The 24,933-nt window shown below is 42.2% G+C and overlaps 1 protein-coding gene across 8 annotated transcripts in view; it reads left to right on the top strand.

Annotated features, from left to right (window-relative positions):
* The window catches only part of LOC122551442 (aldehyde oxidase 1-like), a 142,707-nt gene that overhangs the window by 51,660 nt on the left and 66,114 nt on the right, over nt 1-24,933 (top strand). For all 8 annotated transcript variants that reach the window (XM_087988902.1, XM_087988896.1, XM_087988895.1 and 5 more), the window contains 5 exons: nt 1,219-1,403; nt 1,882-2,056; nt 3,266-3,355; nt 17,953-18,122; nt 22,162-22,273. In XM_087988902.1, coding sequence (XP_087845028.1) covers nt 1,219-1,403; nt 1,882-2,056; nt 3,266-3,355; nt 17,953-18,122; nt 22,162-22,273 — 732 coding nt within the window. The remainder of the gene's footprint in view (nt 1-1,218; nt 1,404-1,881; nt 2,057-3,265; nt 3,356-17,952; nt 18,123-22,161; nt 22,274-24,933) is intronic.

The raw sequence follows: 24,933 nt of genomic DNA, 5'->3' as shown, positions 1-24,933 counted from the left end.
TTATAAAGGCATACAGTGTGTTAGCTTTCATTAGAAGAGGGATTGAGTTTCAGAACCATGAGATCATGTTGCAGCTATACAAAACTCTGGTGCACTACATTTGGAGTATTGCATACAGTTCTGGTCACCTCATTATAGGAAGGATGTGGAGGCTTTGGAAAGGGTGCAGAGGAAATTTACTGGGATGTTGCCTGGTATGGAGGGAAGGTCTTACGAGAAAGGGCTGAGGGATTTGAGGCTATTATTGTTAGAGAGATAAGGGTTGAGAGGTGACTTAATTGAGACAGAAAAGATGATCAGAGGGTTAGATAGGGTGGACAGTGAGAGCCTTTTTTCCTCAGATGGCAACGGTTACCACGAGGGGACGTAGCCTTAAATTGAGGGGTGATAGATATAGGACAGATGTCACAGGTAGTTACTTTACTCAGAGAGTAGTAGGGAAGTGGAACGCACTGCATGTAACAGTAGTAGACTTGCCAACTTTAAGGGCATTTAAATGGTCATTGGATAGGCATATAGATGGGCTTCAGATTGATTCCACAGGTTGGCACAGCATCAAGGTCTGAAGGGCCTGTACTGCGCTGTAATGTTCAATGTTCTATGTTCTAATGTGAGTTGCCAGTATCTTCAATTTAGAATCGGTCAATCATTTCAGAAGGAAGAGAGATGGTAGGATAAATGCTAAACCTTTTCAGAGCATTGGTCAGGCCTTAATTAAACTGCAGTAATTTGGCCAATTCTGGACAACACACTTTAGGGATATGGAGAGACTGTCAGAATTGGCATTGTTCTCCTCAGATTAGAGAGGGTACGGTGTAATTTATTAGAGGTATTCAAAATGATGAACTATTTCAACAGAGTCGGTGAGAAACTGTTTCTACTGGCAGAATGGCTGTTAACCAAAGGATTTCAGATACTTGGCAAAAGAACCAGGTGTGACATAAAATTTTTATTATCTGAAGAGTCTGGAATGTCCTATTTGAAATGGTAATGGAAGCATTTAAATGGTAATTTTCAAACGGGAAATGGGTCAGTGTTTGAACTGGAAACATTTACTGAGCTCTGGGATTGGAATCATGGAGTGGGACTGATGGTATTGCTCTTTTCGTGAGTTGGCACCAGCACCAGGGGCTGAATGGCCCCCATATGTGCCTCGTCTTTTTCTGAAATACAGAAAAACTCACAAAATAAGTTGGTTATATCTCACCTTTTTTGCAGTGGCAGTTTGTGTTGGCATTTCGCCAGGCCCCCCGTCGGCAAAATGCCTTCTCCATGGTGAATGCAGGAATGCAGGTCGTATTCAAAGATGAGACAAATGTCATTGCTGACCTGAGGATGTTCTTTGGAGGAGTGGGCCCCACCACCGTATTTGCAAAGAGATGCAGCAAGGAGCTAACTAACCGGTAAGCCTGAAAATATTCAGAATATTCATGTAGTTAAGCTGGAGACCACTTTTCAATGACAGGCCACAAAGTAAAATTTGTCCACTTGATATATTTCATTCCCCTTAGTTTTTTGACCAGTTTACCAGGGCGTTGTAGCTGTGTTGGCTTCCTCCTTCTTGGTTTATATTTAATTTGAGATGCACAGAAGCCAGATCTAAACAGCTACACTTATCTCTCTAGTAGCAATTTGAATTCAAGTTTACGTCCAGTTTTCATAAATTTGGAGTAGCACCTATATTTATCACCAGTATCACCCAGAATCTAGTCTTATCAAAGCATAAATCATTGTTGTCTTCGCAAATTGCTATGGCACTTGTTCACGCACACAATCTAGATAGCTCGGCTGTGGGCTGCCAATGATTGTCTGTAGATTTCACAATTGCTCAGATTCTGAGTGTGTAACGTGTAACCTGTAACCTCTTCATTCCTGAAACAGATCCTGGGATGAGAATCTGCTGCGTCAGGCCTGTGAGCTGCTGCTTGATGATATTTCACTCCCTGACTCAGCACCTGGAGGGAGTGTGCGGTACCGCAGGACATTGACTATCAGTTTCTTCTACAAGTTCTACCTACAAGTGTGGCAGAGATTTCAGCAACTGTTTGGCAAGGAGGCAAGATATACGTATTCCATGGCTGGTGATATGCGGGACGTGGGAAGAGGATGTTGGGATGGTCATGAGAAGGGGAATGATGGGGGTGGTTGGATGGAGGAAGCTGAAACAACATGAGACTTAAGTGGTCCTCATGGGGCTCAGAAAGACCTTTCCTTCTCCTTGGTCCCACGAACAAAAGTTACTAAAGAGAGAACCTCATCACGTTCTGAAACCCTTCATGTCCCAATCCACTGCAGACCTGCTGTGGACTCTTCTCTAATTTTGGAATTCGCCACATTAGTTTGTTAAGCTTTGGTGAAGGTGTGAAAAGAATGGGTTCAATGAGGCCATGGTATGTTATTGTGAAAGTACTTTCAGCCATTGATTTTTGCTACCTCAGAAACGTCCAAGACAACTTAGGGCATGAGATCTGTGGGGTGCGGAAGGCATCGTGCATTGTGTCTCTGTCTGTGGTATTTCATAGAATACCTACAATGTGGAAACAAACCATTTGACCCATCAAGTCTATACCAACCCTCCAAAGAGTGTCCCATCCAGATCTATTCCCTTACTCTATTGCTCTGTATTTCCCCTGACTAATGCATCTAGCCTACACATCTCTGAACACTATGGGCAATTTAGTACGGTCAATTCACCTGACCTGTACATCTTTGGACTATGGGAGGAAACAGGAACACCTGGAGGAAACCCACGCATACATGGGGAGAATGTATGCCTGAAGTATTTGATTGATTTATGCTGAACCTGTCAAAATGGGCAAGTAGGTATACCTGCAAATAAATGAGAACATGCAAAAATTCAAACATATGACACCCAAAAGACAAATTTGAAGGTCAGGCAAAGACCAGCTGATGAATACAGCCACCCCTGCACTCTATGATGAATGAAACATTGTGAGTGAATACTTCCTTCCTCCTCTATCCCACTGCCATGTAATCTCCAGGATAGGCATAAAAAACAGTACAAATCTCAGGGCCATCAAGAAGGAAAAAATCCTCAAATCAATTCTATTAAAGCCAGTCCAGGATATCATGTGGTGATGAGATACTTAGCTTCTAAGTGATTTGATCTTTTCTGAAGTTAGGAATGTACTCAACTTCCTATTGAAAACAACACAAAGAGTCACCCCTCATCCTTCCAGCTTGCAATGTAAGCACTACTCTTTGCATTACTTAAACTCACTGCTCCTTTTCATTTTCTGACTAGGATCCGTTTGGTGCAAACATCCCAGAGCGACTGTGTAGTGCAACAATCCCATTTTCGATTGAGCTGCCTCGGGGCTTCCAAAGTTTCCAGGTCAGTTGATCTTTGTGAAGGATATCAATAGCGATGATGATTGATCCAAGGACCATCGTGCTTTGAACTCTTACAGAAACCCCTCTCGAATTGGATCTCTTGATGAGACAGTTTCTTTTTTTGTGAGTCAACAGGTTGTGACACCTATTTTTACACTAGTGAAGGTTTAGCTGCAAGTTTATCTGAGTCGCTGGGATGACTGAAAGAGGTTGGATTTGAAGCAAATTCAGGAGAGAGGTTGAGTAGTCTGATCCACCAATTAGCCTGTTTCACAGGCTCTTTCTGTTCCACAAAAGATTGCATTTATACAGCACCTTTAATGTAGTAAAAATTCCAAGGTACCGATTAGACCAGTTATCAGATGGTGTTTGGCAAAGATCCATATGCGGAATATTAAGTTAGAATTTGTGGTCAGCATCGGTGCTGAGTGCATTGCTACAGTGTAAGAATATTTCCTCAACCTGACCCCTTTATAGTTTCAGTTGTATCTTCTGATCCAAACTGAAGCTTCAAGTCAGTACAGCCAGTCCAGGAAAAGGTGCAAGCAAAGCTTGAAGAATGCAGGACATCCCTCTTTCACAATAGTAGCTGTTGTATTTATATTGTTACAGATTTTTTCTAGATCCCGTCTTTTCAGAAACAGGGTAAGTCAGTAACTGGATGAATTTTGTAAGTGGTGGATCAGTAAAGGAGGAGCCAGGAGTTGGGAACTCAAGGGTGCTCAGGGGAACTCAGTACAGGATTGTGCGGGTAGCCCAGTAGTTGGGTGGTTGGTGGGCTAGTCAGGTCCAGTGCGGGATGGTTGGAGGTTTACTTGGGTATGTTGACTGGTATAGTGGAGTCTAATCAAAGGGACAGTTGATTTGTGGGGGTGGAGGTGGAGTAGGTAGGTACTGGGCTTGATACAGTAGGTGGTGCTAGCTGAGTTGCATTAACTGATTTCCGATTCAGTACAAGTATTAAAATGCTTCCCAAACATTTTCTCATCATGGCCCCAGTTTGGTGCTTGAAAGTCATCAAGACGTCATACCTGTGAGAGCAGAGTGGTGGAGTATGTGTCTGTGAGAAGATGGGGTGCAGAAGATGCCTGTGAGATTTAGGATTGGAGAAACAACACCTGTGGGAAGAGAGAAAATGCCTGTGAGAGCAGTGGAGATTTGGGGAAGTTACCTGTAAGAGCAGTATATGTTTTGGTGGGATGGTGGCTATGTGGGGAATGTCTAAGAACTAAGGGGGGTACAAGAGGGGGATAGAGATCTATAAGAGATGGGAGATAATCACCGCTTAATCCACATGGATTTTAAATATAAAAAAATCCCTAGCTTCCCAAGAGCATTTTTTGGTCAGGATTCAGGCCTGCAACATCAAGTAGCTCAAGTGGCACGGTGGCTCAGTGGTTAGCACTGCTGCCTCACCTAGACCAGGGACCTAGATTCGATTCTAGCTTTGGGCGACTGTCTGTATGGAGTTTGCACATTCTCCCCGTGTCTGCGTGGGTTTCCTCCGGGTGCTCTGGTTTCCTCCCACAGTCCAAAGATGTGCAGGTTAGGTGAATTGGCCAGGGGAAGTGTAGAGTAATAGGGTAGGGGTATGGGTCTGGGTGGGATACTGTTCGGAAGGTTGGTGTGGACTCGTTGCGCCATATGGCCTGTTTCCACACTGTAGGGATTCTATGATTCAGATAAGCCATATTCACTATTTAACAAACTGCAAGATTACAAACAGCTAATACTTGGTCAGTGAATCACGGATGTCATTGGAGCTTGTGACCCCACTGGGAGTCAAAATTCACAGTTTGGAAAGCTCTGAGTTAAACTGCCAAACAGTTCCAGAGGCAGAGTAGGTGTCCAGTTACATTCCATGTATTGAAGTGTTCTCCCTGGATTCAAGATTGAAGACTTTGATGAAGGCTCACAGATATCAGGGAATCACCCCGTCGAAATGTTCACATTTCTGGGCAATTGCAGCATGTGTGACCATTAGGGATTCTGAAGGAGTCCGCTGTGCATTTTTTCACTTGCCCATCACTAATGTTCCTGAGACCTGATGATTTCAACCATTAAGTCGAATAATTGGAACTTGGCCAAGATGCTATGTTTAAGGAGCATTGTAAAGGTGGAGAGAGCGGTTTGGTGGAGGGATACAGAGGTTTAGGTAGGAGATTCCAGGGGTTCGGGCAAAGACATCTGATAATTGTTCAGGTGTCTGAACTGGTGTATTTACATTGCCACCCAACAGTTCAGCGTTTATTCCAAAATGCATTGCTTTCCCACAATGCAGCATTAGCACAGGTTTATGGAAACCAAATGTCAACAGGTGAGATTACCAGATGGAAAAGAAAAATGCCTTTTCCCATTTTGGTGGTTGCATGGAGTTATTGGCTAACAAAGGATTAAGGATGGTTTAGAATTAAATCGAAGTGACTATAAAGTTACCAAAACTGTAACAAACCTGAGGATTGGAAGGATTTAAGAATATAGCACACTAGGAACAAGAAACTGGAAGGAGATTGAGGAATAGAATGAAGTTAGTATTTTCTTTATTCAGTCATAGGATGTGGGCATCCTGGTTAGGCTAGTGAATATTTCCCATCCCTCGTTGTCCTTGACGAGGTAGTGGTGAGTTGTTTTCTTGAACCCCTGCAGTCCATCTGTGGGTAGACTCTCAATGCCATGAGGGAGGGAGCTCCAGGACTTTGCCCAGGGACAGTGAAGGAAAGGCAGTATATTTCAAAGTCAGAATGGTGTGTAGCTCAGAGGAAACCTGGAGGTGGTGGTGTTCTGATATATCTGCTGCCCTTGTCCTTCTAGATGGAGTAGTCATTAAGTTGGGAGGTATTGTCTGAGTATCTTCGGTAAATTTTTGTAGTTCATCTTGTAGAAGGTACACACTGCTGCTACTGACCATTGGTGATGGAAGGACTGGATGCTTGCAGATGTGGTGCCAATCAAACAGGCTTTTTTTATCGTAGAAGGTGTCACGCTTCTTGAGTGTTGTTGGAGGTGCTCACAGTCGGGCAAGTGGGGAATATTCTATCCTGACTTGTGTCTTGTAAATTATTCACAGTAGGATTCTAAGCCTCTGACCTGCTCTTATAACTACACTATGGCTAGTTCTGCTCAGTTTCTGGTCAGTGGTAACCCTCACAAAGTTGTCAGTGATGGTATTGCCACTGAATGCCAAGGCACAATGGCTAGCTTCTCTTCTACTGGAGATGGCTCTTCTGTGGTGTCAATGCTAGACCATAAGGACGTAAGGCATAGGAGCAGATGTAGGTCATTCAACACATCGAGTTCGCTGTATCTTTCAATGAGATCATGGTTGATCTGATAATCCTTAACTCTTCTTTCTTGCCTTTTCCCTGTAAACACTGATTCCCTTACTGATTAAAAATTTGTCTGTCTTAGCCTTGAATGTACTTGATGACCCAGCATCTACAGCTCTCTTTGGCAAGGAATTCCATAGATTCAATACTCTCTGAAAAAAGAAATTCCAGCCCATCCTTGTCTTAAAAGTGCAATCTCTTTTTCTGAGGTTATGCCCTCTTTTCACTGAATTTCCCACAAAGGGCAATGTCCTTTCTACTTCTACCCTGTAATGTCTTCTAAAATTCTTGTATGTTTCATTAAGGCTGCATCTCTTCCTGTAAACTCCAGTGAGTACAGGCTCAAACTACTCAACATCTCAAGAAAATCCCTCCATACTCAGGATCAACATAGTGAACCTTCAGTGAACTGCCTCCAGAGCTAGTATTCCTTGGGTAAAGCTACCAAAACTCTTTGTAATGTTCTAGGTGAGATCTAACAAATGCTGTGTCTAGTGTTAATAAATCTTCAATATACTTGCATTCCATTCCCTTTAAAATAAAGGCCAACATTCACATTAACTTTACTGTTACCTACTGAATTTGCTTGCTGTTTGAGATCAATGCACAAGGACGCGATCCCTCTGTGTTGCAGTGTTGTGCAGTCTTTCTCCATTTAAATAACAGTCAACTCTTCTATTCTTCCTGCCAAGCTACAATGATGTTTCATTTTTCAATGTTATATTCTATCTGTCAAGTATTTGTCCACTCATTTAACCTATCTATATCCCTCTGCAGTCTCTCTGTTATCCTTCCACTTGCCTTCCTCCTGTTTTAGTGTCATCCACAAACTTGGCTGTAGTATATTCACTTTCCTCATCCAAATCATTATTAATATATATTATAAATAATTGTGACCCAACATTAATTACTGTAAATGTCCTTTTTTTTAAGGACACACCATCTTCTATTAGTTAGCCATTCTTCTAACCATGCTAATATACTACCACCAATGCACAGACTTTTTAAATTTTACAGTAGAATCTCCTTTCTAGTGAAACCAGTGTTATTGTTAAAATGTGGATGACTCACGTTGGATCCCTCTCCACCTTCTCCAAATTTTCCTTCAGCCCTGGGGAGGTGTCCTTTACCCAGGCTGGCAACACAACCTTAGGAAGAGTGGTGGACATTGTTTACTTGGGCTTTTAGTAAAGCCTTTAATGAGATTCTACATGGCAGACTAATTAGTAAAGTTAGATCACAGTGGATTCAGAGCGGACTTGCCAATTGGATACAAAATTGGCTTAATGGGAGGAGACAGAGAGTGGTAGTGGAGGGTTTTTTCTTGGACTGGAGGTCTGTGACCAGTGGTGTTTCACACAGATCGGTGCTGGGTTATCTTTTGTTTGTCATTTATATAAACGATTTACTTGAAAATGTAGAAGACATGGTTGGTAAGTTTGTGTTTGATACCAAAATCGGTGCTGTGGTGATCAGTGAAGAAGGATATCTAAGATTACAAAGAAATCTTGATGAATTGGATCAATGAGCTGGAGAGTGGCAGATGGAGTTTAATTTAGATAAATGCAAGGTATTGCATTTTGGTAAAACAACCAAGGGTTATTTCGTAAAACTTACACAATTAAAAGTATGGCCTTGGCTAATGCTGTAGAACAGGGACACCTAGTGGTTCATGTACATAATTCTTTGAAATTTGCGTCACATGTAGACATAGTGGTTATGAAGGCTTTTAACATGTTGCCTTCATTGTTCAGATCTTTGAGTATAGGGGTTGGGGCAATATGTTGAGGTTGTACAGGATGTTGGAGTACTGTGTCCAGTTATTAAACTTGACAGGGTTCATAAAGGATTTACTGAAATGTTGCTGGGAATGGAAGGTTTGAGTTGTAAGGAGAGGCTGAATAAGCTAGGATTTTTTTCACTGGAGCGTAGGAGGTGAGGGGTGACCTTATAGAGGTTTATAAAACCATGAGGGGTATAGCTAAGGGAAATGACAGGTGTCTTTTCCTTAGGTTTGGGGGTTTCAAGACTAGGGGGCATACTTTTAAGGTGAGAGGAGAAAGATTTATGAAAGTCATGAGGGGCAACATTTTTACACAGAGAGTGGTTCGTGTGTGGAATGAACTTCCAGAGGAAGTGATGGACGCAGGGACAGTTACAGCATTTAAATGACATTTGAATAGTACCTCAATAAGAAATGTTTGGAGGGATATGAGCCAAGAGTATGTAGGTGACTAGTTTAAGTTGTGATTAGGGTCAGCATGGACTGGTAGGACAGAAGGGTCTGTTTCCACTCTATATGATTCTATGACTCCTGCTCACAGCTGCAGAGGTCAGTAGCTATTACCCTAATCATACTGTCATGGTCACTTTGCAAGTCTGCTCTTCAGTCCTCACTCTCATTCACACAGCTTGTGAGAATGTTGTAACTACTGGATAATTACAGGCGTTGAAGCTCCTCAAGTGCAACCCCTGGGTCCTCATATCAGCCTCACCTACAATCACACTACAATGTCCCTGATCCCAGATCTGTTTTGAATTATCTCATTTGAAGGGTGTCACCACCCTCTGGAGCAAAGTGTCCAAGTAACTTGTCCCTTCCATGTTGTAGCACAATGTCTGCTACTCAGATTCCAACTCAACCCGGATCCAAAGTTCCTCGAGCCGCAAATATTGATTACAGATGTACTTGCTGTGGACCACGTTGGGGTCCAGCAGCTTCCACATGCTGCAACAGTAACATATCACTTGTTCTACCATCTCAATCATACTTGATTTCATTTTTAATTAATTTATTCAAGATTCTCTGCTCTTTAAACTTCATTATAATTATATTAAAAAAAACAAGATTAATCTTCTACTTAACCGGCTTTATTTTTAAGAAAAAGAAGCGAAGGTAAACACTGGAGATCACAAATGTTACTGTTTTACTTTTAAAGTCTAGGAATATTCACCAAACCTATTCATCTAATGTGGTTCATTCCCTGCACACCCATCAAGATATGTTTTGTGACAGGTTGCTCTGCCATTGGTCTCTCTGTAGGTAGACTTGCTGATTATTGCTTTTATCCTGTCTCACTCATTGGGATGTATGTTGTCTCCTTGGTGCTTGGGTTGAGGATGCCTCAGAGTGGCTATAGGACATTCTGAAGGAGGAGCCTGAAAACAGTGAGTGGTTGGGGTACAGATTGGTATAGATGATACACTGTTTAAAAAAAAGGGATGAGGCCCTAAAACAGAATAACAGAATATAGGGAATTGGGAAGTAAGTTGAAAAGTAGGACCTCAAAGGTGGTGATCTCGGGATTGCTACCACTGTCTCGTGTTTGTCAGAGTAGAAATAACAGGATATATGAGTTGAATGCATGGCGAAAAGATGGTATGAGGGGAGGATTTCAGATTCCTGGGACATTTGGACCAGTTCTAGGGGACCAGCACAACCGGCACCATAATAGGCTGAATGGGTTATACTTGGGCAGGAGTGGGATGGGTGTCCAAGCTGAGTATTTGCTGAAGTGATTGGGGAGGCTTTAAACCCTAAAATGACATGGGGATGGGAATTTATGCAATGAGGCAGGAAAAGGGGAACCAAGGACAAGGACAAGGACAAAAAGATAGAAAGGGGAATAAGAAAAGTAATAGGCAGAGAAATCAAAAATATATTGGGGATCATTACTGAAAATGACGACAGTGGAAAAGAATTGCAAACAATCAAAGAGTGCATGGGTGAACTGCAACAATTGTTCATTTTTGTCTGATATAAAAGTAAAACAGGAAAGGTGGTTGATACATGACTTGCAAGGGAAATTAGAAATAATATTAGATTAAAGGAAGAGATATACAAATTGGCCAGAAAAAAGCAGCAGACCTGAGGAGTGGAAGCAATTTAGAATTCAGCAGAGGTAACACAGAAGATAGGAGCAGGAGGAGGCCATTTGGCCCTTCGGGGCTGCTCCTCATTCACCATGATCATGACTGATTGTCAAAAGCCTAATCCTGCTTTCTCCCCATAACCTTGGATCCCATTCGGCCCAAGTGTTATGTCTAGCTGCCTCTTGAATACATTCAATGTTTTGGCATCAACTGCTTCCTGTGGTAATGAATTCCACAGGCTTACCACTCTTTGGGTGGAGAAATGTCTTCTTATCCCCACCCTAAATGATCTAAACTGCATCCTCAGGCAGCGACCCCTGGTTCTGGACACACCCACCATCAGTAACATCCTCCCTGTATCTACCATGTCTAGCCCTGTGGGAATTTTATAAGTCTCAAAGAGATCCCTCCTGATTTGCCGAACTCCAGCAAAAACAATCCCAACCCAGTCAATCTCTCCTCACACTTCAGTCCCGCTATCCCTGGATTTAGCCTGGTAAATCTTCACTGCATTCCCTTCTGGGCAAAAGCATCCTTCCTCAGAAAAGGAGACCAAAGCTGCACACAATATTAAGACAAAGGGACTGATTAAGAAGGGGAAAATAGACAGTAAGCTTGAGGGGCACATACCGATTTCCTGTAGATATGTGAAGAGAAGAAGATTGATGTAAACCAATGCTTATCCCTTACAGTCAGAAGTAGGGAAATTTGTAATGGGGAACAAAGAAGTGGCTGACCAACTAAATTCATACTTTGGTTCCGTGTTCACAAAGGAGGACTAAAATCACATACTGAAATGATAGGGAACGCTGTTTAATAAGAGGGAGAAATGAAGGAAATCAGTAGTAGTAAGGAAATGGTTTTGGGGAAATTGATAAGGTTGAGGGCCGATAAATCCCCAGGGCCTCATAACTACATCCCAGAGTAGTTAAAGAATGGCCCTAGAAATAGTCGATGCATTAGTGGTCATCTTCCAAGACTCTGGAACAGTTCCTAGAGATTGGAGAGGAGCTAATGTAAGCCCCCATGTTTAAAAAGGAAGATAGAGAATAAAATGGGAAAATAAAATTAATATAGACCAGCGAGCCTGATGTCAGTAGTGGGACAAACCTTAGAGTTCATTAGAAAGGATTTAATGGCAGATCACTTGGAAAGCAGGGGCAGGATTGGACACAATCAGAAAAACAAAACAATCGGGGATCTGGAAATCAGAAACAATGACAGAAATTGTTGGATAAACTCCAGCATCTATGGAGAGAAAGCAAAATTAACATTCCAGTTCCAGTGACCTTTCTTCAGAACTTCTTTTGCTTTTGAAGAAGGGTCACTGGATTTGAAACATTAATTCTGCTTTCTCTCCTAGATGCAGCCAAACCTGCTGAGTTTCTTCAGAAATGTCTGTTTTTGTTTCATACAGAGTCAGCATGAATTGACAAAAGAGGAATCCTGCTTGATAAAGCTCCTGGAATTCTTTGTGAATGTAATTAGTAGAATTTGTGAGGGGGAGCTAGTGGATGTGGTTCAGAATGCTTTTGACAAAGTTTCACATAAAAGATTAGCATGTAAAATTAAAGCACATGGAATTTGGAGTAGTCCATTGAAATTGATAGAAAACTGCTTAGCATGCGGGAAGCAAAGAGTAGGAATAAGCAGGACATTTTACAAATGGCAGGTAGTGACTAGTAGGGCACTGCAGAGATCAGTGCTAGGACCCGAGCTATTCACAATATATCTTAGTGATTTAGATGAATGAACGAAAAGTAATATCACCAAATTTGAAAATGACACAAAGCTGGATGATTTGGATGGGTTAAGTGAGTGGAAAAATGCATGCATGTAACATGGATAAATGTGGGGTTATCCAACCTTCCTTTAGCAAACTAACAAAGGCAGATTACTATCTGGCTCTAAATTGAGACAGGGCTTATGTGACTTGGGTGTCCTTGTACATCAGTTGCTGAAGGTAAGCACACAGATGAAGCAGATAGTAAAGAAGGCAAATGGTATGTTGGCCTTCATAGAGAGAAGCATTGAACACTGGAGAAGGGATGTCTCACTGCAAATTTGACAATTTCAGGATATCACTATCCCAAGCCCTGCCTCTTCATTCCAGGACCAAGGATGATAAGTTGATAGGAAGTTTGGTTTATTGCTTGGGATTCTTCCACATCCAAGTCATGAATTATTTGTGCAATGCAATCTGATGAATGCTTTCAGATTTCTTTAGATTTCCCAACAAGGGTGGTAAGATTCCTCCACTATACCTTGCTTAAAAGTATTAACTGGGCATTTATGATTAAGATTCCAGTGTCTGGGAGTCAGTGTTCAACTCGGGAATCTTCAAGTCTTGCCTTCTGAACTGACTACTCCTTGCTACCCTCTAATATATTAATGCTCTGGTAGGCACTCACCAGATGACTGGGATCTGTGTTAGATTGTATTTTATCTGGACTTAAACTCCTCTTGTAACAGTTACAAATGCAACGTAACCTCAGGGTTACTAACTTTTTCTGTTCTGTTACTTTGGGGAATGGTTGGCCCCCTTACCTGTGCCATATCCTTTGGGACACTACTGCCCGCAGGTAGTCCCAGCTGTGCTGCTCTGTGGTTGTTCCATTAGGTGAGGCACTTCTCTCTGTATTTGCATGTCTCTCTGGGGAAACTCCCTGGTCTCCCTTTAACCTTCAGGAAAGTGCAAAAGTAACACGATTGTGATAGAAGGGGATTTCAAGTTCCCCAACCTTAGGGGCTGTCATAGTGTGAAAGGTTTAGATGGAGCAGAATTCTTGAAATGCATCCAGGACAGCTTTTTAAGGCAGTATGTAGATAGACCTTTAGGTGAGGAACAGTCCTAGATTTAACGTTAAGTAACAAAGCAAGTTAGTGGTTGAAATATCAGCGAGGGTGTGTTTTACAGACAGCAATGTTAGATTCAACATTGTTCTGGAATAGGTCTGAAATATAAGTTGTCACCTGAGGGAAAATCTGAGTTTAATAGAATCTGATATGATTCAGGTAGTATAATAAAACAAACAAATGTGGATGCTGGAGATCTGAAACAAGATCTCCACAGAATTTGCTGGAGAAACTTTGCAGGTCTGGCAGATTCTGTGGGGAGAAAGCAGAGTTAATGTTTCGAGTCCGGTGACTTCATAGAACTGGTTTGGGTATGATTTGGGCAGAGCGGGCTGGGAGCAGATACTATCTCAAAACAACGGGTTACATTTCCAGAAGGAAATAGAGAGAGTACAGCGCAAACAGCTTCCAATAAAGAAAAAGGATAGAACCATCAAAATCTTATGAAGCAGGCATGTTGGGGAATATAACAGCACTGGATTATGAGTAACTGAGGGCTCAAAACAGCAGAAGCCTAGAGGAATATAGAATTTGCAAGAAGGAACATAGATTAGGAAAGCAAAAAGGCGACATGAGGGGATACTGGTGGGTAAAATAAGCAAAAGTCCTAAATTGTTTTATGGGCACATTAAGAATAAAAGAATTATGAAGAGTAGGGGCCATTTATGTCCACAGTGGTCATTTGTGTGTAGCCAGAGGATGTAGGCACAGTTCTAAATGTGTCAGTATTCAGAAATGAGGGAGATGGTATGGGTAAACAAATCAGAGAGAAGGTCTGTGATACAACTAAAGAAATTAACATAGTCAGAGAGGATGTTCTGAATGTTCTGGAAGGCATAAAAATAGAGAAATCTTCAGGGGTGGATGAAATGTACCATTGGGTGGGGTAAGGGAGAAAAAGCAGAGGAGAAAGTGAAGACTGCAGATGCTGGAGATCAGAGCTGAAAATGTGTTGCTGGAAAAGCGCAGCAGGTCAGGCAGCATCTAAGGAGCAGGAGAATCGACGGATCGGGCATGAGCCCTTCTTCAGGAATGAGGAAAGTGTGCCCAGCAGGCTAAGATAAAAGGTAGGGAGGAGGGACTTGGGGGAGGGGCATTGGAAATGCGATAGGTGGAAGGAGGTTAAGGTGAGGGTGATAGGCTGGAGTGGGGATGGGGACGGAGAGGTCAGGAAGAAGATTGCAGGTTAGGAAGGTGGTGCTGAGTTCGAGGGTTGGGACTGAGACAAGGTGGGGGGAGGGGAAATGAGGAAACTGGAGAAATCTGAGTTTATCCCTTGTGGTTGGAGGGTTCCTAGGTGGAAGATGAGGCGCTCTTCCTCCAGCCGTCGTGTTGCTATGGTCTGGCGATGGAAGAGTCCAAGGACCTGCATGTCCTCGGTGGAGTGGGAGGGGGAGTTGAAGTGTTGAGCCACGGGGTGGTTGGGTTGGTTGGTCCAGGTGTCCCAGAGGTGTTCTCTGAAACGTTCCGCAAGGAGGCGGCCTGTCTCCCCAATATACAGGAGGCCACATCGGGTGCAGCGGATGCAGTAAATGATGTATGTGGAGGTGCAGGTGTATTTGTGGCGGATATGGAAGGATCCCTTGGGGCCTTGGAGGGAAGTAAGGGGGGTGGTGTGGGTGCAAGTTTTGCATTTCTTGTGGTTGCAGGGGAAGGTGCCGGGAGTGGAGGTTGGGTTGGTGGGGGGTGTGGACCTGACGAGGGAGTCACGGAGGGAGGGAGAAAAAAGCAGAGGCCCTTGCAAACATTTTCAATTCCTCTCTGGCCACAGGAGAGATACCAGCAGACTGGAGGACAGCCAATGTGGTACCATTATTCAAGAACTGAGCAAGGAATAAACCAGAAAAATACAAGCCAGTCAACCTAAACTCAGTGGTGTGGAAATTATTGGAAGTAATTCTGAGGGACAGAACTAATCCGTATTTGGAGAGGCAAGGATTAATTAAGAACAGTCAGCATGGTTTTGTTAAAGGGAGGACATGTCTGACCAAGTTGATAAAATGTTTTGACAAGGTGACCAGGTGTGTAGATGAGGGCAGTGCTTTTGATGTAGTCTCTTTTGATTTCAGCGAGGCTTTTGAAAAAGGTCCCACATGGGAGACTGATAGCAAAGGTAAGAGTCCATGGAATCCAAAGACGTTTGGAAAATTGGATCCACAATTGGCTGAGTGGAAAGAAGTAGAAGGTGATGATTGAGGGTGCTTTTCTGACTAGAAGTCTATCCATTGCAGACCCACAAGGGTCAGAGTTGGAGTACTTGTACTTTGTATAAATGATTTAGCCTTGAATGTAGGAGGGTTCATCAGTAAATTTGCAGAAGCCACAAAAATTGATGGGGTCTTGAATAATGAGGAGGATATAGGTGGGCTGGTAAGATGGGTTTAGCAGCAGAAAATGGAATTCAATCCATTATATGGCTAAATGTGAGGTAATATACCTGGACAAGGGAATACATGATAAATGGGAAGACCCTGGGAAAGCACCAAGGTTCAGAGGGAGTTTGGTTTGCAAATTCACCAGTCCCTTAAGGAATCAAGTTAGGTGGATAAAGTGGTTAAGAAGGCATATGGTATACTTGCTTTTATCAGCCGAGGTGCAGTGTTTAACAACAGGAAGGTTATGATGGTACTGTACGAAATGTTGGTTAGGGCACAGCTGGGGTATTGTGTGCAGTTCTGGATTCCATATCATAAGAGAGATGTGATAACATTAGAGATGGTCCAGAGGAGATTTTCCAGGATGTGGCTGGAGAATTTCACTTATGAAGAGAGATTGGACAGACTGGCACTGTTCCTTAAAGCAGAGGAGATTGAAAGGAGACATGAATCAGATGTATAAAATTGAGGGGCATAGATAGGATAGACAGGAAGAAACTTTTCCACTTGATTAAAGGAATTAATGACCAGGGAGCATCAATTTTAGGTAAAGGGAAGAAGATTTAGAGGATTTGTGAGGAAAACCTTTATCACCCAGAGGGTGGTGGGAATCTGGAAATCACTGCCTGTAATGGCAGTAGAAGCAGAAACCTTCAGAACTCTTCGACAGCATTGAAGACAGTATGGATGATAGCATAAAATTTCAAAAGGATATTGATAGACCAAGCGAATGGGCAAAACTGTGGCAGATGGAGTTCAATGATTGCAAGTGTGAGATTATCCATTTTGAACTGAGAAAGGATAGATCAGGGTACTTTCTAGATAGAATGAAGTTAATTACAGTGAATGTTCCAAGAATACAAATGTGCTCAGGTGCACGGATCTTTAAAATGCCATAGATAGTTGCAGAAAATAATCAAGAAAGCTAATTGAATTTTGGCCTTTACATCTAGAGTACTGAAGAACAAGGTTGCAGCAGTTATACAAAACCCTGGTTACACCCCACTTGAAGTACTGAGAGCAGATCTGGACACCACATCTTGGGTTGGATATATTGGATATATTGAAGGATACAATGTAGGGTTACAAGAATGATGCAAGCATGTATTTAGGGGATCTATGAAGCAATATTATACAATACAAATTAGGCCTGATTTGTCTAGAACTTAGAAGGTTAAAGGGTGAACTGATCTAAATTTTCAAGACATTAACAGCAAAAGATAATTAGATTACTTACTTAATTAGATTACTTACTTACAGTGTGGAAACAGGCCCTTCGGCCCAACAAGTCTACACCGACCATCCGAAGAGCAACCCACCCAGACCCATTCCCCTACATTTACCCCTTCACCTAACATGGCCAGTTCACCTAATCTGCACATTCTTTGGACTGTGGGAGGAAACCGGAGCACCCAGAGGAAACCCACGCAGACAATGTGCAAACACTACACAGACAGTTGCCTGAGGTGGGAATTGAACCCAGGTCTCTGGTGCTGTGAGGCAGCAGTGCTAATCACTGTGCCATCATGCCATGGGGGGAAGGCGTTGTGGGGGGGGGGGGGGAGTGGGAGGCAGGGGGGGGGGGGAAGGCATGGGTGGGTAAAGATAAACTATTTCCACTTGTTGGTAATTCTAGAATTAGGGTCAGACCATTCAGGAGAGATGTTAGGAAGCACTTCTATACACAGTGAAAGATGTTTGGAAGGCTCTCCTGTCAATGGTTGAAGGATCAATTATTAAATTTAAATATAAGGTAAATAAATGTCTGTTAATAAATATTTGATAATATTTGTTATAGAATATGGGCCAAAGGCAGTTATGTGGACTAGGCCACAGATCAGCCATGATCTCATTGAATTGTGGAACAAGCTTAAGGGGCTGAATGGCCTACTCCTGTTCCTCGGTTCCTGTAATGTTTAAGAAATATTTAGGTGTGCACATGTGCCAAAGAATACAAGAAGACCAAGTGCTAGAAAGTAGGATTAGAATAGTTATGTGGCTGTTTCTGTCTGATGCAGACTCAATGTCCCAAAGGGTCTTTTTCTGTCCTGTAGATTTCTGTGGCGATACAACTTCTTACTGGGGAAGGAAAGCTCCAACTATTTAAGCTAGAAAAATTCCAGGATTGTTCAGAGCGTTAAATGACAATGATTTTGTTTTCTATACAGAAAGTTTTTTCAGATCAGTTTTCTGGGGATGGAGTCGGGCAGCCAGTGATGCACCTTTCTGCGATCAAGCACGCAACTGGAGAGGCTGTTTACTGTGATGATATACCGAGGCAGGATGGGGAGCTGGTTTTGGCATTAGTCACCAGCACACAAGCTCATGCAAAGATTGTGTAAGTTCATCAACTGCAAAGTGAAATTTTGCTCCTGGGGAAAAACTGAAAACCATTTTTATGTAAGAACAGGAACAGGAATGAGGAAAAGGTGTAAAGCCCAATTATTTTCCCCTATTTAACAGATCATCTATGGTGACTCTCTCACCATATCTCTCAACCACTCATCTGGTCATAAAGCGTTTGGCTGGGAGATTTTGGAGGTGGCCAGAGCCTTACCATCATATCTGAAAGAAATGTTTATGCTGGGGAGTGATGGGATGGAGAGCTACATTTTTCAAGTGCCGGTAAATTAAGTCGATCCTATCATGGCTTCAGTCCGATTAAAGATGGTAACCCAATTCTAAGAGCTGACTAGATTTCATAAAGAGGTATTAGCTTATTCAATTAATCGATCTGTGATTGATTGCAAAGCTTCAGTCACACTGTTGAGCAACAATATGCTGAATTCCTTATGGCTGCCCCAGTCCCATTTAAGCTGTTTTGAGCTTTCCCACAATTAAATCCTGTTCCATTTACCTCATACAATATTCCCTTTTGATTTCTCTCATGATCAAACCTTGAACACACTCTATTCCATTGTTCTATTTCACACACATTCTAACTTTGCAGCTTGTCTCCTATTTGCATGCTGTTCCAGTTTACATACAGCCTAACGCCTGGATCTTACAATTACATCCTGCCAAGTTGTACTGGTACTGCTACAATGACAATGTATTGATGATTTAAACATCCACAAAAAGAAGGAGATATCCAATCCATCCAATTATGTCTCCATTGGTGTATCTCTGATCAGCAGCAAAGCGATGAAAGATGCTATTGACTGTGTAATAAAGTATAGTTTATGATGATGCTCAGTTTGAGTTCCACAAGGACCACTCAGCTCCCGAGCTTGTTACAGCCTTGGAAGCACTTTGCACACAAGGATGGTAGAGGTTTGACACTCTTTTCCACAGTGGCAGTGGAAGCTGAATCAGTTGTTAATTTTAAATTTGAGGTTGATGAATATTTATTAGGTAAAGGTATTGTGCTATTTGGGCCAAAGGCCGGTATATGGGATTTGGCCACAGATCAGCCTTGATTTCATTGAACTGTGAAGCAGGCTCAAGGGACTGAGTGACTACTCCTGTTCCTAATGAGTCAAGAGAACCTTCTCCGACCCGCTTCTCATAAAGTTACATTCGTTTTCAAATGAACTATACCGATGCAGCTTCATTAATTCTTTGTAGAAATCCATCTTTGACGTTCCATCTCCTTGTTTATATCGGGATAGGTATATACCACAGGACAAGAGTTCTAGCTGGAAGAAAGGCAATTATGATGTGATCAGGCAAAATTTAGAATATGTAGTATGGGGAAGGAAACTGCAGGGGATGGGCACAATTGAAATGTGGAGCTTGTTCAAGGAACAGCTACTGTGTCCTTGATAAATACGTACCTGTCAGGCAGGGAGGAAATGGTCAAGCGAGGGAATCGTGGTTTACTAAAAAAATTGAATCTCTTGTCAAGAGGAAGAAGGAGGCTTATGTAAAGATGAAATATGAAGGCTCAGTTAGAGCACTTGAGAGTTACAAGTTAGCCAGGAAGAACCTAAGGAGAGAGCTCAGAAGAGTCAGGAGGGGCCATGAGACGTTTTTGGCATGTAGGATCACAGAAAACACTAAAGCCTTCTATAGGTATTCTGTCAGGAATAAAAAAACTTTCTGTCAGGAATAAAATGAATGACTAGAGTAAGATTAGGGCCGATCAAGGACAGAAGTGGGAAGTTGAGCGTGGAGTCTGAAGAGAAAGGAGAGGCACTAAATGAATTTTCTTTGTCAGTATTTATGCAGGAAAAAGACAATGTTGTCAAGGAGAATACTGAGATACAGGATATTAGACTAGATGGGATTGAGGTTCACAAGGAGGAGGTGTTAGCAATTCTGGAAGGTGTCAAAATAGACAAGTCCGTGGGCCAGATGGGATTTATCCTAGATTTTTCTGGGAAGCTAGGAAGGAGATTGCAGGGCCTTTGGCTTTGATCTTTATATCATCACTGTCTGCAGGAATAGTGCCAGAAGACTGGAGGATAGCAAATATTGTCCTTTTGTTCAAGGAGGGGAGTAGAGACAACCCTGGTAATTATAGACCAGTGAGCCTTACTTCGGTTGTGGGTAAAGTGTTGGAATGGATTATAAGAGACAGGATTTATAATCATCTAGAAAGGAACAATTTGATTAGGTATAGTCAACATGATTTTATGAAGAGTAGGTCATGCCTCACAAACCCTATAGAGTTCTTTGAGAAGGTGACCAAACAGGTGGATAAGGGTAAAGCGGTTGATGTGGTGTATATGGATTTCAGTAAAATATTTGGTAAGGTTCCCCATTGTAGGCTGTTTCAGAAAATACGGAGACAGTGAATTGAAGGTGATTTAGCGATTTGGATCAAAATTGGATAGTTGAAAGAAGACAGAGGGTGTTGTTTGATGGGAAATGTTCATCCTGAAGTTCAGTTACTAGTGGTATACTGCAATAATCTGTTTTGGGGCCACTGCTGTTTGTCATTTTTACAAATGACCTGGATGAAGGCATAGAAGGATGAGTTAGTAAATTTGCAGATGACACTAAAATTGGTGGAGTTGTGTACAGTGTGGAAGGAATGTTGCAGGTTGCAGAGGAACATAGATAATCTGCAGAGTTAAACTGAGAGGTGGAAAATGGAGTTTAATGCGGAAAAGTGTGAGTTGATTCACTTTGGAAGGAGTATCATGAATACAGAGTGGTGGTGGCTAATGGTAAGATTCTTGGTGGTGTGGATGAGCAGAGAAATCTTGGTGTCCATGTGCATAGATTCCTGAAAGTTGCTAGCCATATTGATAGGGTTGTTAAGAAGGCGTAATGTATGTTAGTTTTTATTGGTAGAGGGATTGAATTTCAGAGCCATGAGGTTATGTTGCAGCTGTACAAAAACACTGGTGTGGCTGCACTTGGGAGTATTGCGTACAGTTCTGTCGGCACATTATAGGAAGGATGTGGAAGCATTGGAAAGGGTTCAGAGGAGATTTACCAGGATTTACCAGGATATACCTGGTATGGAGGGAAGATCTTATGAGGAAAAGCTGAGGGACTTGAGGCTGTTTTTGTTTGAGAGAAGAAGGTGAAGAGCTGACTTAATAGAGACATCTAAGATGAGGAAAGGCTGAGGGACTTGAGACTGTTTTTGTTTGAGAGAAGAAGGTTGAGAGGTGACTTAGTTGAGACATATAAAATAATCAGAGGGTGAGATAGGGTGGACAGTGCTAGTCATCACCATCCTTTTTCCTTAGATGTTAATGGCTAGCACGAGGGGACATAGCTTTAATTGAGGGGTAATAGATATAGGACAGATGTCAGAGGTAAGTACTTTATTCAGAGAGTAGTAAGGGTGTGGAATGCCTTGCCTGCAACAGTGATAGACTCACCAATGTTAAGGGCATTTAAATGGCCATTGGATAAACATAATGATGATAATGGAATAGTGTAGGTTTGATTGGCTTCAGATTGGTTTCACAGGTTGGCGCAACGTCGAGGGCCATTGGGCCTGTACTACGCTGTAATGTTCTATGTAATAAATACCAACATTTCATTTGTCTCCCTAATCACTTGCAGTATCTATCTGGATTCAGGTGGAAAGTTGAGATTGAGGATTGGCCATGTTCTTATTGAATGGGATAGACAAAATGGACTATTGCCTTCAATTTTTTTAATTAACCTGTTTTCAAAGCAACGTCCTCAGGAATATTATTACATACCTCTGCAGCAGGTGGTAATTGAACCCAGGCCTCCCAGTCCAAGGGTAGGGCCACTGCCACTGCACCACAAGAGGGCCACTAACAAATTGTGATCAACTTGTTGGTCAATGTACTCACCTCTGGAGCAGGTGGAACTTGAGCCTGGGTCTCCTGGCTATTGCTGTACCACAAGAACTCCCCAAATCCTGCTCTTATTTCTTATGTCATATACTTTTAAACCCAGTTATCCATTTACTGCATCCATGTTTATTTCTCACTGTGATTCAGGTCAATTGATGCATCGAAAGCACTGCAGCTCCCTGGAGTTTTTGATATCATCACAACTCAGGATATCCCAGGGAAGAACATTGGCATGGATGAGATTCTGTGTGAAAGTGAGGTAAAAGCTGCACTTTTTGTCAATCCCATTATCAATCCTGATTATGTTTACTATTCTTCAAAAGCTGCAATTTTATTAACCATTGTGAATATAATGACTGTCGTAGTTTTTGATTTAAACTTTATCAAGCAAGCTGTGCATTCCCCTTCCAATATTTCAAAGACATCCTGTTTACCTTGGGAAGTCCATTAGTATACGAAGGAAAAAGGTTCCATCTTTAACCCTTAATGATCTTCAACAAATCTATCCTAGTTTATCCCCAATCATCCCCTCTCCTACAGACCCACACTCACTTCAATCAAAAATACACTTCTCATATTTTTACAATAGTCATTAATATCAGCAGCCCTCCCACGCTAGAGACACTGCTTTTTGTTCAAAACAATCATCTTTCCTATTGCTTAGTATCCTACTTGACTTTGAACTGCTACCAACATTTGATGCATGAGGCTTCCAGGAAAATGAATTATCTCACCTCTCTCTCTCTCTCTCTCTCATTGTTATCAGTGAGCTATTAAAGGACCATCCCCTCTTCCTTGATCCTCATCCAGCACTTCAGTAGTTTCCATGCCTACTTGGAATTCATCAGCTGGTGCCAAGTTGATGGATGTGAGCCTTCCAAAAGTGTTGTATGTGATCGCTGTCTGCAGTCATCTTTTGAGATAGACAGTAGAGGTGAAGCTGCATCTGGTTCTACTTCTCTAAACTTGGTTGGCCTCACTCATAAGTACATTGGTAACTGTCTGCTGAATCTTAGTTGAAAGGTTGTAGAGAACATGGGGTTGGAATGCTGCCTTTGACATAGGCTATGGGCGCAGCATCAGGCACAGACCTCTTAAACTGAGCTGGCATGGGTTCCTTCTATGGGCAGCTTTCTGATTAAAGTCATCAGTTGTTCCATCACTTTTGGTTGTCATGTACCAGATCTCGAATTAAAACTGATTGAGTTTACCTGACCATTGGGTTTCTGTTGCTCCAAGCTTGATGGACATTGAAAGCAGCTGAATGTGTTGTTGTCTGTAAATACTTCAAATTCTGCACCAATCAGAAGGTCTTTGAATTTCTGGGAAATACCCTACTCAAAGCTATTACTTCACACTGGTGTAGTTTTGCATATTTCTCTCATTTGGTTTGAGACTCTGACTGGCATAAGTGACAATCATTCATTTCTGGCCTTCAATCTGTGACAGCACTGCTCCTAGGCCAAGAACATGCAACAGCTTCCAGTATGAAATGGAGATGGAAATCAGTAGCCAGGCACCAGCAATGAAATAATCTTCTGTTTAAGGATCCAGAAAGAGTCTTCTTCGGCTGGGTTCCAACTCTTTGCGATGTTCTGTGAAATGTCAAGTCTTGTACATCCTTTCCCACAAGATTCTATAACATTCTTTAGTTTTCTTGGGAAGTTGTCAGGCAAAGGGGCTAACTGCATATAGCCTTGCAGAAACTCCTATTGTAACCAGCTGATCCACGCATTTCACTCTCTGTCTTGGACTGGGACCACTTTTCTGTACCACTTAATTTTCTCATTTTGAGGTGTACTGCCTTCCTCAGTAACAAATGGCCAAGGTACTGTACTTTTACCTGGAAACTTTGGGACTCTTAATTTGACTTTTTAGGTTTAACTTTGACAAGCAGGCTCAGACAGTGCTCAGTGTTTTGTGGTTCACCTCAAATGTTGAGCAAAAGACACATTGGACTGAAAATTCAGGTCATCAAATGCTTCTGCGTCACAAATATGAAGGTGGCAGGAGCATTACAGTTCACAAATGAATTCTAATGTCTTATAAAGCCCTCTAGTTCAATTTCCTCTGTGAATGACTGAGGCCCTAAAAATCTATATCAAGTTTGGCCTCCTGTTTGAAAATTGACAGTTTCAAAATCTCCAATCCACTCCATCTTGCTAGGTACTCCGTCAACCTTGTCCATCACTACTTTGATGCCTGGCCTGCGGAATCCTAGCAACCATATGAGAGATTTAAATGCACAGACGGCTTAAAGATCACAAAGCAGGAATTATTTATTCCCCTGGCTCAGGTCTTTGTAAATATTAACAGAAGGTAACGTTAAAACAAGGAAAAGAGAGTATTTACTTTGGATTGAGCTTATAGATCACACATTAGTCGAGGAATGCTTTGTGACAGCATGGTGGCTTAGTGGTTAGCACTGCTGCCTCACAACACCAGGGACCTGGGTTTGATTCCAACTTGGGTGACATTCTGTGTGGAGTTTGCACATTTTTCCTGTGTCTGTGTGAGTTCCCTCTGGGTGCTCTGGTTTCCTCCCACAGTCCAAACATGTGCAGGTTAGGAGAATTGGTCATACTAAATTGTCTCATAGTGTTCAGGGATGTGTAGGTTAGGTGCATTAGTGAAGGGTAAACGTAGAGGAATGGGTCTGGGTGGTGTGGACTTGTTGGACCAAATGGCCTGTTTCCGCAGTAAAGGGATTCTAAAAAGCTGTGTCTATCTCGCTCCAGAAAGGGTCTGCTGGTTCTATCTAGCTTCCCTGTTTGGTACCCTCCCTTACTATCACCATCTGCTACTGGAGGCCCTATTGCATAAAGAAAACAGCCTCAGCCTATTTAATCTCTCTTCACCCAAAACTCTCCAATCTTGGCAACACCCTTATACATCTCTGCTGTTTCTTCTCGAATACAA

This window comes from Chiloscyllium plagiosum, unplaced genomic scaffold (genome assembly GCF_037043375.1).
Source record: "Chiloscyllium plagiosum isolate Xiang-an unplaced genomic scaffold, Cpla_swu_hap1 HiC_scaffold_7, whole genome shotgun sequence".
NCBI classification, from domain to species: domain Eukaryota; kingdom Metazoa; phylum Chordata; class Chondrichthyes; order Orectolobiformes; family Hemiscylliidae; genus Chiloscyllium; species Chiloscyllium plagiosum.
The sequence above is the reverse complement of the archived record's forward strand: the minus strand, read 5'-3'. Positions and strand labels throughout refer to the sequence as shown.